Source organism: Echinops telfairi, unplaced genomic scaffold, assembly GCF_000313985.2.
Source record: "Echinops telfairi isolate 266 unplaced genomic scaffold, ASM31398v2 ScPeMD7_5592;HRSCAF=6446, whole genome shotgun sequence".
In the NCBI taxonomy this organism is placed as follows: Eukaryota; Metazoa; Chordata; class Mammalia; order Afrosoricida; family Tenrecidae; genus Echinops; species Echinops telfairi.
This window is the reverse complement of record NW_022109491.1, coordinates 26,977,101-26,992,006: the sequence shown is the minus strand read 5'-3', so window position 1 is coordinate 26,992,006 and position 14,906 is coordinate 26,977,101. Positions and strand designations below refer to the sequence as shown.

General features: G+C 49.6%; 1 protein-coding gene and 1 pseudogene across 1 annotated transcript; both read left to right on the top strand.

The window, feature by feature from the left end:
* The first annotated feature begins 2 nt into the window (after window positions 1-2).
* On the top strand, window positions 3-10,991 carry LOC101646742 (signal-regulatory protein beta-1). Its single transcript, XM_004698194.1, has 4 exons — window positions 3-399; window positions 4,427-4,741; window positions 5,195-5,506; window positions 10,885-10,991. The coding sequence occupies exons 1-4, from the start codon at window positions 3-5 to the stop codon at window positions 10,989-10,991; spliced, it is 1,131 nt and encodes a 376-aa protein (XP_004698251.1).
* Window positions 10,992-13,257: 2,266 nt separating this feature from the next.
* LOC101647053 lies at window positions 13,258-14,906 on the top strand (annotated as a pseudogene).

Genomic DNA, 14,906 nt, shown 5'->3' with positions numbered 1-14,906 from the left:
GGATGAGTAACAGCCCTGTGTCCCCTGCAGGAGTCACAAGCCAGGAGGAGCTGCAGGTGATCCAACCTGAGACGGTGTCGGTCGCCGCTGGAGAGACAGTCACTCTGCCCTGCCAGCTCTCTTCTCTGCATCCCGTGGGGTCCATGAAGTGGTTCAGGGGGACTCTCCCAAATCGCCAGCTAATCTATGATTATAAAGGAACCCAAGACAAACGACACCTCTTCCCCCGAGTAAGAAACGCTACAGACCCCACCAAGAGAGACAACTTGGACTTTTCCATCCGCATCAGTAACATCATCCCAGCCGACGCCGGCACCTACTACTGTGTGAAGTTCAGCAAAGGAAGTCCTGATGACAAGGAGCACAAGTCTGGTCCTGGGACTCGGGTGACAGTGAGTGGTGAGTACAGGGTGACCCCGCCCTGCGTGACAGCTGCTCAGGACTGAGCCTCTGAGTTTGAGCAACAGCCGTCAGGGGTGCTGGTCCACAGTGTTCATATTCGGGGGGGCCCCCCTCAGCCCTTCCACCGACCAGGGGCTGAGGCCACGGGGTCCTGCTGTTTGCTCCGGGCCCCCAGCTGGAAGCAGGAGGAGAAAAGTCTGCTCCGGAGCCTGGTCCTTTCCAGTCTGGTCCCCGCAGAGCAGGCCACTGACAGCCTGGGCGCTCCAGGCCCAGCAAACCCACCTCCTGCCCCAGCTCCTCCCTGCACCGTGCTCCTGTCTGCGTTACTGGACAGATGCGCGCTGAGCCCTACTGTGTGCAGCCCTGCTCTCAGTGTCGGAAACAGCGAGGACAACGTGGGGAAGCTCTCCCCTCACGGAGCTTCTCTTCTCTCCCCTCCAAGGAGCAGAGGGGCGGGGGGGCCGTCTTTATTTCAGAATCAGAAACATCACACGGAGGGCTGGCTTTACCTCAGAACCAGGTCTGAAAGGCAGAGACCCCCTGATGGATTGGAGAGGCTGGTCCCGGGACAATCGGAGAGGGCTGGCCTGGGGATGGGCCCTGTTGGGAAACTCCCTGAGATGCAAGACAGAGACCCCCATTAAGCACAGAGGACCAGGGGTTAGACTTGCTTAGGTCACGTGTCCCTCACCCCACAGATAATCCCATGGGGGGAGTGAGTTGTTGTCCAGCTGAGACTCCGTTTGGGTTTTCTGCCCTCTTCCCAACTCCTGGGTCCTGGAACATCAGGCCGTTAGACCACAGCATATACAGCTCCCCCTCAGCTCCCACCCGAGGCCAGCAGATGACAGGGCCGTGCCCTAGGCCCTAGGGGGAGTTAGCAGTGGGGCCTGGAGCTGAACGAGGTCCGCATGCTGACTGCGCTGGCGTTCGATGCACTGCCCATGGCAGAGCCGAACACTCAGTGCTGAATAAGAGCTCTTGGCACCGACCCACTGAGCAGGAACCACCGTTGCCCCTTTCCATCAACTCCCCAAGGATGAGAAGGGCCCTTCCCCTCAGACCCTGGAGACTCTGGTGATTGGAAAACCATGTCCAACTGCACCCAGACCACACTGTGCCCACCTTTTCTGTGTGGACAGCACGTGTGCTCTGTTCATAACAACTACAGGACGCCCCATGGTGTGGAAAGGACCTCACTTACTCGCTGGGCTCCTGCTGAGGAAAACCCAGGCTGTCCGCAATCTCGGGACCCTCACCGAGAGCGGCCAGGGTGACCTGCTGCTCTGTCCATCTCACCAGGGGTATCCTTGGTTGGAGAGGGTACAGACACCATCCAGACACCGCGGCAGAGTTTCCCACAGCCCTGGACGTGGGCGGGGCGGGAGAAAGGGAGCTGCGTCCTGATCCCACAGACGTTGCGGGCCCAGGGCTGAGGTCCCACAGGGCGGCCCTTCTCAGTGGGAGCCGGCACTGCAGCCGGTGTCTCAGCCTGACCCACAGCGGCTCTCTCCGCGTGGATGCCCTCCCTCTCTGCCTGCTGTCCTCCAGTCACAGCCAGGGGGAGGGGTAACGAGAGGACTCCCCCAGGTCCCCTGATGGCTTCACCTCTTAACCAGCTCTGAGAGGGAGGGCCCTTCACTGCCCCTCTCACAGGGGGACCTGAGGCTCTGAGAGGGGACCTGTCTGTGGACAGCCAGGGGGGCTCAGAATTGAACCCCTGCAGCTTGATTACTCAGCCCCTGCTCTCTGCCACAGCCCCTGTGCTGGTCGGGGTGTGGGGGATGCTCCATCCCTCTCTGTTCCAAATGCTCGGGTCCTCTGTTTTGCAGCAAAAACCAAACACCAAACTCACTGCCATCAAGGGGAGTCTAGCTCATAGTGTCCCTAGAGGACAGGGTGGAAGAGCCCCTGTGGGTGTCTGAGATTGTGACTCGTTACTGGAAAAGACAGCCTCTCTCTTCTCCCTCAGAGAGGCTGGTGGTTTCGAACTGCTGTGCTGTAGTTAACAGCCCTAGTGTAACCACTGTGCCAGCAGGCCTCCATTTTGCAGAAATAATCTTTAAAAACTAAAAGTGACTGTCCCTAGTGAGCAGAGGGCTCTTTTATAACCCAGGCCACACAGACACTGCCCCCAGATCAGGGTGTGTGGCCCCGCCCTACAAGAGGCATCTCAGCAGCCTTGTAATCCCTGAGCCATCTTCTCCATAACTGTCCGGACCAGCTCCTTCCTGGGCAGCCTGGGAGCCCGTGGTGTGAAGGGCAGCAGTGAGGGGACAGAGAGGGATCCAGGCCACCCCACCGAGAACCAGCACCCACTGCACAGCGCTGAAGACTGAGCGTACTGATAGAGGCAGTGTCTGCAGGGTGCTGGGCTCCCAGAGGAGCAGGGGTTTATATTCCAGTCGGTCAGAAGCCCAGCCTGACACATTTATTGCTATAGAGTAACCGCCTGGGCACAGACCACAAGAAGGGACGTGGCCGGCTATAATTACTGAAGCCAAGGGTGGCACAGGGTCAGTGTCAGGGTCCTGAAAGTGGCCATTCCCATGTGGTGGCCTGTGAGGGCTGAGGGCCAGAGGAAATTCCCACAGGGACACAGTCACTGTGCCGGGGAAGCTTGTTTTCCTTCATCTGCAGAGGGGTGGCATCCATGGACTCATGGGAGAGCTAAGAGGGGTGAGGTCCTTGCTGTAACATGTGCAGCACAGGGGTCAGGCAGACACAAGGACTGTGGCTGGTCTGAGAGGCGCATCCAACAGTCCCTGGAATCCTCACTTCCACGGTCATTTCCGCCCTCGGATCCGTGAGGCCAGGAGAGGGTGGTTACAGCCCTCAATGGAGTTCCTCCTGAGCGTCTGTAGTTCAGTGGTTAAGGGTGCTCAGGTTGAATCATGACTACCTGAGTTCAAATCCCAGCTCTGCAGATTCATGACTGTACCCGCTGAGTTTTTACCCTGCCATTCCAACCTCCTCGAGAGGGTGTCACGTTGTCATGGTTACCATAGGTGGTAAAGTGGGTGAGGCCAGCTAGGAAGAGTAAATAGGATTAATAGTCAATGCAAGGATGAGTGACTTTGTTCACATACCAGACTTGGTGGGAGAATCACCTGGAGCAGAGGAAGGAAGGTGGACTTTGGATTCAGGCCTAGAATCCCAGGCCCAGCCACCACTGACTGACGAACTTGGTCAGTTCCTTCACACAAGGGGGTGAGTCCCACCATGTGTCTGCAGTAAAGTGATTCAAAGGCTGGGCTGGAAGGAGAATAAGGGTCTTCATGGAGGACTAGCACCCAAGGAAGGGGCCCTGGTGACAGTGTGCTACCCCTGAGCTGCTCCCTGTGTACTGCTCACTGAGCTCTCACAAGGTGACAGGTTCAAGCCCACCTCTCATTTGATGGAAACAGATGAAGCTGCTGCTCCTGTTAAGGTTTAAACTCAAGGAACCTCATCTGGTCTGACAGTGTTGTGATGAATTAGAACCATCTCGAAGACAGTCGGGGTGAGATTGGAGAGTCCTCAAGGAGACAGAGTGGCCCTCATGCACTCGTCCACAGTACAATCTGCCCCCCTGAGCACCAGGTCAGGGCTGTTTGACCGGCCAGGCTGCAGGGAGGGACCTTCTGGAGCGCCTGCTGGAGACAGGCCTGCTGCTCCTCAGAGGGATGTCTCCCCGAGGGGGCGCGTGTCCTCCTGCAGCTCCAGGTCTTGTTCCATTTGGTCCTTCACACGGAGACAGGGCCATTTCCAACTTCTCAGGGGAACAGTGAGGTTTCTGAAGTTATCATGAACTTGGGTGGAATTGCAAGACTGAAGAAAACACATGAGGTTCAGAGAGATACTGGGATCTATTCAGCAGCAGGAATTTGTCCCTGCTCTGGGAGAGGACAATGACCCCTCCCACTTAGTGTTATCACCCGGATTAGAAAATCATTTGTGGGAAGAGTCTGAGCAATCTCACACGCGTATCTTTCCTGGTGACCGTGCAATGATGTTTACAGCTGACAAATGTTCCTTCTTGTAGCCCAGCCCTCTGCTCCACTGGTATTGGGCCCCTTGGCAAGGACCACACCTGGGCAGACGGTGCCCTTCACCTGCGAGTCGCACGGCTTCTTCCCCAGAGATGTCTCCCTGAAGTGGTTCAAAAATGGGAAAGAGCTCCCAGCCCTGCAGACCGAGGTGTTCCCGCTGGGCGACAGTGTCTCCTACAACATCTCCAGCAGGACCCAGGTGACGCTGACCACAGAGGATGTCCACTCTCAGGTCATCTGTGAGGTGGCCCACACTACCTTGCAGGGCTCTCTTCGTGGGATGGCCAACTTGTCTGAGACCATCCGAGGTAGATGACACACACCCCGCCCGCACCCTCACCTGCCCCCAAGCCTGCTCCCCAGGATTGCTCCAGGGCATGTTCTGCCTGGAATCCAAATCCTAATAATCCTAACAGAAATTGTTGAATACCAAGTATATTCTAAGTCCTTGTGTACTTGATGGTTTTATTTGTGTTGGTATAATTATTGCATCCTGGCTGCATTGAAAGTGTGCTTGGTAATTTCATTAATTATTGCCCTAGGATAACTGTCAGTGCTTGGGCACCTACTGTGTACCAGACACTGCACAGGAATTCCATGGGTGATGCACACAGGTTGTATAGTGTTTGAGCACCAGCTGCATGCCTGGCACTGTCCTCAGGGCTCCCCTTGCCAGGATGGTGGGAGATCACCAGTCCAGAGCCCCTGTCTGTGACCTGTCTGTTCCACAATGTAAGAGCTTCTGCTCTGTGCTGTTTCAGTTGCACCCACCTTGGAGGTGACCCAACTTCCCATTCAAAGGAGCCAGGTGAGCATCACCTGCCAGGTGAAGAAGTTCTACCCCAAGAACATAGACCTGGCCTGGTTGGAGAACGGAAATGTGTCTCGAACCGAATCGGCCTTGCTCCTCATGGAGGATAAGGATGGGACCTACACCCTGAAGAGCTGGATCCTGGTGAACACTTCTGCCCTCAGGGAGGACGTGGTGCTCACCTGCCAGGTGGTGCACGACGGGCAGCCCGCAGTCACCAGAGAGCAGACCCTGAGGCAGGAGAACACAGAGGACAACCCTGGTGAGGCCACTACTCTGTCCCACACCCCCTGACTCTTCTTAAAAGTATGTCTTCACTTTGTCTTTGTAAAAAGGTAACCACTTGGGTTGACTATAGACAATGTGGTGTTGTTCCGAGCAGTCTTTCTGCTTGTCCCCTGCTCGTGGAAGCCCAGGTACAAAGGAATTAGACTGTTGGGATGCATCCAGTTTTCATGGCTGGATTTTGGAAGTACACTGCTCGCCCTTTCTCCCTTGTCTGCCTTAGTGTGGAAACCCCACTGAAACATTTTCTGCATTGCAGGAGCACTTAAGCCTCCACTAACTGATTGTGGGGCTGTGCATGAAAGGCGCTGGCCAGAAATCAAAAGAGGGTCTCCTACTTTGGAGGCAAGAGTTCTACCACTGAGACCCCATGGCTCCCGAGGAAAAATCTAGATGCCTGTGAATGCGCCCTAGAAGATGAAGGAGCTCCCTTCTCCCATTCTCACATGCCAAGGGCACCCTCCAATAAGAGACTGGTGTATGTCTCCATAGGTACTTTCACATAACTCCGTGCCAAATAAAGGAGGGAAGAGGAAGATGGAGAGAGGGAAGGAGCGAGATCATCCTAATCCCAGCTTCCTGCCATTGGCTCTCTCACCCAACTCTGACTGCCTTCCCAGGTCCAGGAGCACCCCACCAGGATCTCTCCTTGTGTTTTATAACTTCAGTCTCAACCCCTTACAGCCTGTGATGCTGTCTCCGGGCCATGTCCACCGTGCACTTGGGGGGTGGGGGGCTGCAGTTGGGATGTTGGTGGCGCATACAATCAATGGGACAAAGGGAAATGAAAGATCCTGAAGTTAATCCCAGTGCTCTGTCGTGACGCAGGCCAGGGATAAGGGACTACTGTTAGGTTGATTTCCAGTGTACAAGATTCTGTCTGCTGGGTTCTGTTTTTGGTTTTTTTATTGTTATCTTGACCAACTGTATGGAAAGCTGTCAGTAAAGCCACTGTCAGAGGAAAAAGAACGCAATCGGTGGCGCTCTTCCCTGAGATGGTCCAGATGTCTGTGCTAGAAGCCAGGAGTATTGACTCAGCTATTAGAGCAGCAGTATTCAACCTGTGGGTCGCGACCCCAGTGGGGGTTGAATGACCCTTTCACAGGGGTCACCCAATTCATAACAGTAGCAAAATGACAGATATGAAGCAGCAACAAAATTAATTTCATGGTTGGGGGTCACCACAACATGAAGAACTGCATGAAAGGGTCTCAGCATTAGGAAAGTTGAGAACCCCTGTATTAGAGCACGGTCAGTGGTTAAATGGAAAGATTTTTAAATAAGTAAACAGGTATCTCATCCCACCAATATAGACAATCTCGTTTTCAAAGAACAAAAGGCCAAAGAGCTAATTTTTGAATGATGTTAGAAATGAGTAGTAGCTAACTATTCTGAACCAAGAGGCAGTACTACACTGCCCTCCAGGGTCATTCTGAGTCTGAATTGATTCAGTGGGAATGAGGTTTTTTGTTTTGTTTTGTCTTAGTAGATTAGTATGTATCCTCTCACCATACTAAGAGCAAATACATGCTAAGGAAAGAATAAAAGAAGATGAGTTATATGAGGAAATATGTGGCACCAGGATTGAAAGAATTCTTATTAACAACCTGCTTACTGAAAGGGAGGAGGACATGGAGCACTTGCTGCTGAAGAGCAAGGAGTGCGGCCTTCAGTGTGGATTATACTCAATGTGAAGACGACCCAACTCCTCACAGCTGGACTGAAATGCAGACGAAGTGGAAGGTGTCCAGAATTTTGTCTTGCTTGGATCCACAATCGGTGCTCATGGAAGCTGCAAGGAGAAAACGGGCTGCACAAGACCTCTCTAGGGGACTGAAAAACAAGGGTGGCACTTTGGGGTCAGAGGTGGCCCAGGCCCAAGCCATGGTACATTCTTTTTTTTTAATCATCTAACTGGGGGCTCTTGCAATATTGAAACAATCCATAAATCAATTATATCCAGCAAACCGATAGGCATGTCCCCATCATCATTTTCAAAACATCTTTCTACTTGAGTCCTAATAATCAGCTCCTCTTTTTTCCCTCCCTTACCAACCCTCCGGCCCTCGGGAACCCTTGATAAATTGTATATTGTTGTTGTTTTCATATCTTACACCGACTGATGTATGCCTTCCCCCATGTTTCTGTTACCCGTCCCCTCGGGGTGGGGTGGGCTTTATACATCCACCATGGAAGCACAGGCCTGTGAGCCTGCACAGTGACTAAGAAGCACTGAAGAGGAATTCACGCATTTGCAGTGGGGGCTGGCAGAGAATCCTGAAAGTACCCTGGACAGCTACCAGCACGAACCCAACTGTCTCAGAAGCAGTAAGGCCAGAGTGCTCCAGAGAGGCAGAGATGGCCGGCGTTCGGCCAGCACACTGTGGACATATGTCAGGAGAGAGCAGTCGCTGGAGACGGACAGCAGGCTTGGTCAAGGGCAGGGGCAGCAAAGGGAGGAAGGCCCTCAAGGAGATGGACTGACACAGCGGCTGCGACCATGGGCTTAGGCGCAGGGGTAACTATGAAGATGGCGCATGATAGGGCAGTGTTCTTTTGTGCATAAGGTCTATATGGGCTGGGACTGGCTTCGTAAAACCTAACAACAACAGCAATGTAGATGAACCATGTCAGTCCAGATTTCAAGCACGATGGGAAAGAGTGCTTGTAACATGTTGCAAGTATTGGGAATTAGGTATATTTTCAAAATAGTGCTTACATTTGGGGTGCCAGGAAATGGATTTTCTCAAAGATAATGAGCAAGTCTAATAATAATTGGCACAGAGCATTAACTGTACACCTTATGATCACTGAGGGGATGATTTTTTAATAAAGTTTGAGAGAAAGAGAGAGAAATCTACTAGCTTGCTTTACCTTCCATGCTTAACCTTTACATGATGAATAATCACTCGTAGCTTTACACTGTCCTTTTCTAAAGACTTGATTTCCCAGGAGAAGCCATTCCATGCCACACATACCCTACATAAGGTTGTAAATGTTCTTGATGTTGTAAATTTCATGTGATCAGATATCCTCATCTTTCTCCCATGGAGCAACTGAGGTGTTTGAACTGTCAACCTTGCAGCTAGAAGTCCATCACTTGCCCAACTTTTCCAATTCCAAAGTCCTTAAAATGACTACTCCCCATGTATACTTCAAATGCCTGATGTTTATGATGTTTCAATTTTCTGAAATACATCATCCTAGTTAACTATTGGTGAAAAGTGTAATAAGAGTGGCCCACCCCAGGCTTCTCTCCCCTCCTGAGTTTAGTCTTCATTGCCAGCCGAGTAGTGGCTTGCACTGGTCTCCTAGGGCTGCACTAACACAGAACCATAAACTGCATGGCCCAGAGCAACACATGACATCTCTCACAGTTCTAGAGACTAGAATTCTGAAGTCAACTTGGTGGGTGGGTTTTAGGGAAGAATCCTTCCTTGCTTCTTCTTGGCTTCTAGTGATTGTTACTAATTCTTAGTGGACCTAGGACTGTGACGGCAGATCAGCCTCATTCTTCACCTAGTCTTCTCTCTAAGTATGAATCTCTTTATCCTTATGGGATCATTGTTATTGGATGAGTCAGTTGCTAGAAATCCAGTGTACTAGTCTGGGTACTTTGGAGAAACAAATCCACGGCGACTCACGTATAAGAGAGTTTTATGTAAAGAAAGTGCATCACGAAAACATCCCAACCCAATGCTGCCCAAACCCACAAGTCCAACATTAACCCATTTACCCAACACCGGTCCACAAAGTCCTTCACCTCACAAAACAGAGGCAATGATGCCAACTGCAGGAGGAAAGCTGAGTCAGTGAACGAACAAGCATCTCAGCACTAGCAGGGGTCTCCACACGGCTGCTCCAGCACCCAGGGCTGCATCAGGATAGATCCATGCGGCTTCTCCTTGGGGATATCTTGTAGGAAGTCCATCTTGCAAGCTGAAGCAGGGAACTGCTAAGGCAGCTGCACCCGATACAACCATCACAAAACAAGAGACCCGAGAACTAGAAAGGCGAGGCTTCACCACCCATTTATCCCTCCGCCTTTCAACCAGCACCACATGTGATTATCGGCCAGGCTGGCACAATTAACTAACTCATCCAGTATGACCTCATTTGACAGGCAATACATGTGCAAATACTCCATCTTTAAATAAAATCACATTCAGCAGCACTGGGGTGGGGGACTTGGACTTCAAGATAGACTTTGAGGGGGACTCAAATCAACCACAGCATGAAGGATCCAGATCCAAATGTTCCCTTTAGGGGCTGCTTTCCAACCACCTCCCGACCAACTCTAATAGATCGGTTTCCCTGGGAAACGGACTACAAAATGCACATACGTGTGCAGGCAGCTTTGGGGGAGGTGGCCTCACGATCAGCACACATGAAGGGCTAAGGAAGGAGGTGGACAAAGGACACTGAACAGCAATGGACTCGCCATTGCCGCTGAACAACAGAGGCTCAAGCACTCCCCGGAGGACTATAGAGCTAGGGTGCTCTGTGAGTGCCTTCTGGAATGTAGGTGGTGGGACTTAGCCTGGACACTGTGACTCAACCAGTTATTAGATGATTTGTCAAGAGAGGGAGGTGTGACCTTGAGCACTGCCACCTCTAAAACAGAGAAACGTGTCTGAGCGCCTCACCCGGGATGTGGCCTCCGAAACCCTAGGAGCGACAAGAGAAAGTGTGTATCCCAAAGTCTAACTCAGGGCCAAGTGCAAGGATGTCAGAGGGCATCTGCTCTGAAGACAGATGATGACATCAACTTTGAGAATCATTCCAGCATGCAATTCTGTGTTCTTCACATACTAGCATTCTTCCTGCCACGAGATTGCATTGGCTTGGTGACCTTGACAGTTACCTCAGAACTTGAACCCAAAGCTTTGAAATTCTCAGTGGATGCTGTCTTGGCTCCCTGAACTACAATGCTGACATTCATTCCACTCTCGCTGAGGTTGGACTTGTATTGGATCTAAACACATGGGCAAGGGGGTCCTCCTAAAGGGTGTCAGTGATGGATATCCCTTGAATTGAATCTCACTAATCCTGTGACTCTCCCTAAACTGGTAACATCTGTTTCCTCAGCAGATGGAGGATAATAATTAACTACACTGTCCTGAGAATAAAGAAAGTAAACTCACTTACATGCCACTGATAGCATACAATTCCCATCCTTCCATCAAGAAGGACTGTCCTTCTGGGAAACAACTGGGAATGAGAACAGGCACAAGTGTGGTTCAGAGGATTCAGGACAGCAAGGGGCACAGGGAGTATCCGAGAAGGGGGAGGCTGGAATTGGACCCAGTGCACCTCCACTAATGCCTCCTCCTAACTGTTCACTTTCATTCTCAGACCTGAGGAATCCATTTTGCCTCCTTGAAGCTTTCCTGCTGGGCTTCAAGGCACTGCTGGTGGTTGCTGTATCTGTCACCTACGTCTACAGGAAGATGCGCGCCTGACAGTAAGTAGTGGGGAAGAAGCTCAGTCTTCAGGGAAGGAGGGAGGGCTAATTGCTGTGCCCAGAAGGGCAAGGTCAGCAGGGATGAGCAGCCTAGGATGTCCCATGTGTCACACAGTGTCAGCACCCACTATCAGTTAAGAGAGTTTACATACCTCCCTTACAAAGATCCTCTAAGAGATTATCGTCTCTCAGGACGCAGGGAGGTTATAGTACCAAGGCTATTCCAAGAACACTCTTAGGATCCCAGAGGTTGCATGGAGGAAAGGGAGGAGGGGAATGAGTTGGGGTCAAATTCACGTCAATGACTGTGGAGACCATCCTCAGATTATTTGAATACTCCTACTTGATGGGAACAGGAGTAATTCACCTGTTAGATCAATGCAGAGAACCCAAGGACTGGTTTCTCTGAGGACTGTCCTATTGATCCTGCACATGACTGAGAGGACAGAACCCCAGACGGGGCTCAGGACTCAGGGAGAAAGAGGAGGGTGGAAGCAGTGCGGTCCAGGGGAATCCTGTGCCCTCCAGCATTCCGGAAGCACTTCTGGACACTGAGCAGATAGTTACCTATGGATGTGTCTCCACAGCTCCTCCTTCCTCCTCTGATGAACGCACCTGAGACAGAACGCCAGATGGAACCCTTGCTTTTCCTACCCAGAAATTTCTTCTCTAGAATTTATTTTTATTTGCTTGCAGGTGGTCTTTTCTTTTTCACTTTTAAAAAAATATTATCATTATATTATTTTTTCCTTTCTGCTTCATTTTGTTTGATTGTCTGTATTGTGTCTATTAGGTTTCCCAGCTTATGAAGCACAGAAAGTGTGGACGCAGACAGACAATAACTGACGCAATGATTAATCTGGGACAAGGGGGGGGAGGGGAATTGAGGACCAAATCATGAATGTGAGAGGAGGTGGGAGCGCTAGAACTCATTGTGATGATTGACATACAACTCTTTTTAAAAAGTGACTTAACTATGGAGTGTATGATGCCTGAATTTTATATCAATAAATATGTTTGTTGCTGTAAAGTTTTATTTATTTATTTATTTATTTTTAGTCATTTTATTGGGAACTCTTACACGTATTATAACAGTCCATAATTCAATTAGATCAACCATAACTGTACAATTGCTACTACTATCAGTTTCAAAGCATTTTCTTTCTTCTTGAATTCTGATAACAGCTCCCCTTTATCTCCTCCCATTCCCACCCAAGTCCCTAGAACCTTTATTATTATATATTATTATTATTGTTATTTTATATATTTGGGGGCCGTATCTTATACCATCTAATGAATCCATATACCTGAAGGTGTGTTATTTTTATCAGGTCCCCCTTCCCTGTTCTCCACGCCTCTTCCCTTACCCTCAGGGAAGCATTACTCCCATTACACTTCTTTCTGAAGACTTATCTATCTTGGCTTTCATGCATCAAACTATCTTAATTATACAAATGAACATACACAGGTCTAAAAAGATTAATGAGGTAAAACAAAGGCCATAATGGTAAGGGGAGGAAATATTAAAGAACTCGAAGACGATTATGTGTTTCATCAGTGCTCATACCACACCCTGGGTTTATCATCCCTTCTGTGTGGCCCTTCTGTGAGGGACTGTCCAATTATCTTACAGGTGGGTCTGGGTCTCTACTTTGTCCACACTCCTTCACGTCAATTTGGTTGCTTGATTTTGAACTTCTGATACCTATTCCCATCTACACCTCAAGATCACGCAGGCTGTGAGCTTCTTCCATGTGGGTTTGGTTGCTTCCCTGCTAGGTGACCGCCTTTGAGACCCCAGACACTATATCTTTTCACAGCTTTGCCCAATCAGCTTTCTTTACCACTTTTGCTTATGCACCCATTTTGTCTACAGTGATCATATGGGGAAGGTGGGTGTCATACAGTGCCACATTATTAGAACAAACCGTTCTTGTACTGAGGTAAGATTTAAGGAGAGGCCCAAAGTCCATCTGCTTCCTTGTTGTATTTACGTGTATATGCATACATACACAAATGCACCTATCTTTATAATTTATGTACATATAGATTTATCCCTATATAAAATTTTTACTTTCTTCTTCTTTCCATATATATATATATATATATATATATATATATATATATATGTATTTAATCTGTAACTCTGGAGTAAACAATGCCCTTCACAGAACATGCCAGATGGAGTCTAAGCAAAATGGACTTTATCTTAAACTCATAAGAGAAGCAAGGAATGGCAATATCCCCTTGAACTCTAAGCTGAAATGCCCTACTTGAAGGTGAAGCAGATGGTTGATATCCCCTGGTTAAGGAATGGGTGGTCTTTGGATTTGGCTGGTTCTGACCTATTGCTTTGAGGGTGCCCCCAAAATGGCCACCAGGACCAATCTGTATTTGCTTTGTTACACATTCTGTCTGCCTTCGTGTGACAAGTGTCAGTCTACCAGGAGTGGTTCTGCCCTCATTAGTGAGACTTACTGAAAGCAGTGCCACTATCTCCAACATTCACAGCGTGTGTAACTAGTATGCACTCACCCACATCGTGGTGGTGTACAAGTTAACTATTCACGTAATGGGGTCTGGTAAGCCCTGCACGTGTATGACCCTCTTTACTCAATAGTGCTTCACCATTGGCTACAAGAATGCAACCCTCTGGGAGTGCAGCGGACTGACCTTTGTTCCTGACTCCTTCCCCCTCCCCATGGCCCAGTCAGTGGGGTGATTAGGTCAATGGCCCTAAAGCTGAGGCTTGTCTCACATGTCGCTCTGGAGAACACGCGGCAGGCACGCGTGATGTAGAGGAGACAACCTCCAGGGCCCAGGGTCTCACTCTCAGTCAAAATCTCCAACGGGAACTCCTGCTCCTGTAACATGAGAACAGGTCAGGCTCTCATAGTCTGTCACGAGTTTCCAAAGACTTAGGATCCATTCTCGATCAAGGTCAAAGTCCAGGGCAAGATCTAGGAGGCATTCTCATGAACACTACACTCGATCCAGGTCCCGCTCCCATTCTCCTTGGAGATGATCTCAAAGTATATCATACACACCAGAGCACCTGCGTGCCAACGCCAATGGAAGCCAGGTCGAAGTCACTCTCCAATATGAAACTGGAGAAGACATAGGGGGAGCAGAGCAAGTCCGCATCCCATTACGTATCTTGGAGTATTTGACCTCAGTTTGTGCAAAACAGAGAGAGATCCTCATGACGTAGTCTCTAGATATGGACCATTGAGTAGTGGGAACGTGGTTTGTGATGAGCGAACTGGACAGTCTCGAGGATTTGCTTTGGTTTACTGTGAAGGAATAGAGGCTCAAAGAAGGCTACGGAAAGGACACATGGAATGGAGCCAGATAGCAGTATAATTCATGTGGGTTATTCTATCACCCAGAGAGCACACACACCTGCACCAGGCATCTCCCTGGGCAGACAACTCACAGAGGTGGGGGTGGAGGAGGAGGTGGCAGCAGACCTAGAGATTCTTACTGTGATTACAAATGTGTGAGGCAGGGTTTTGTAGAGAAACAAAACCAGGATGTATGTGTGTGTATATATATATATGTGTGTGTGTGTGTGTGTGTGTGTGTATATATGTATATATCATATATCTATAAGCATATATATTATATATATGAGCATAGGTTTATAAAGCGATAAGAAATATAACAGCTAATTAGTCCACACAGCAGTACAGAGGGCTCAGTTCAACTCACTTTCGTGGAACAGTTAATACACTGGAAGTCCTTCAACCCACATGGACTTGTGGGTCCAAGGACAAGGAAGCAGACAGTGGAGTCTTATGTGGGAGACAGACAGGAAGACTCTGATTACCACTGTAGAAGGCCACCTTCTCCTTACTATAGCCGATGCTGGTCACCATCAAGGTCTCATTCTTACAGCCAAAGAGGCTATTGA

Bases quoted from the DNA above. Each gene is read 5' to 3' on its own strand.
- LOC101646742 (XM_004698194.1), top strand. From the start codon at position 3: ATGAGTAACAGCCCTGTGTCCCCTGCAGGAGTCACAAGCCAGGAGGAG. The intron at 4,742-5,194 runs GTAGATGACACA...GTGCTGTTTCAG, and splicing joins CTTGTCTGAGACCATCCGAG to TTGCACCCACCTTGGAGGTG. The intron at 5,507-10,884 runs GTGAGGCCACTA...TTTCATTCTCAG, and splicing joins GAACACAGAGGACAACCCTG to ACCTGAGGAATCCATTTTGC.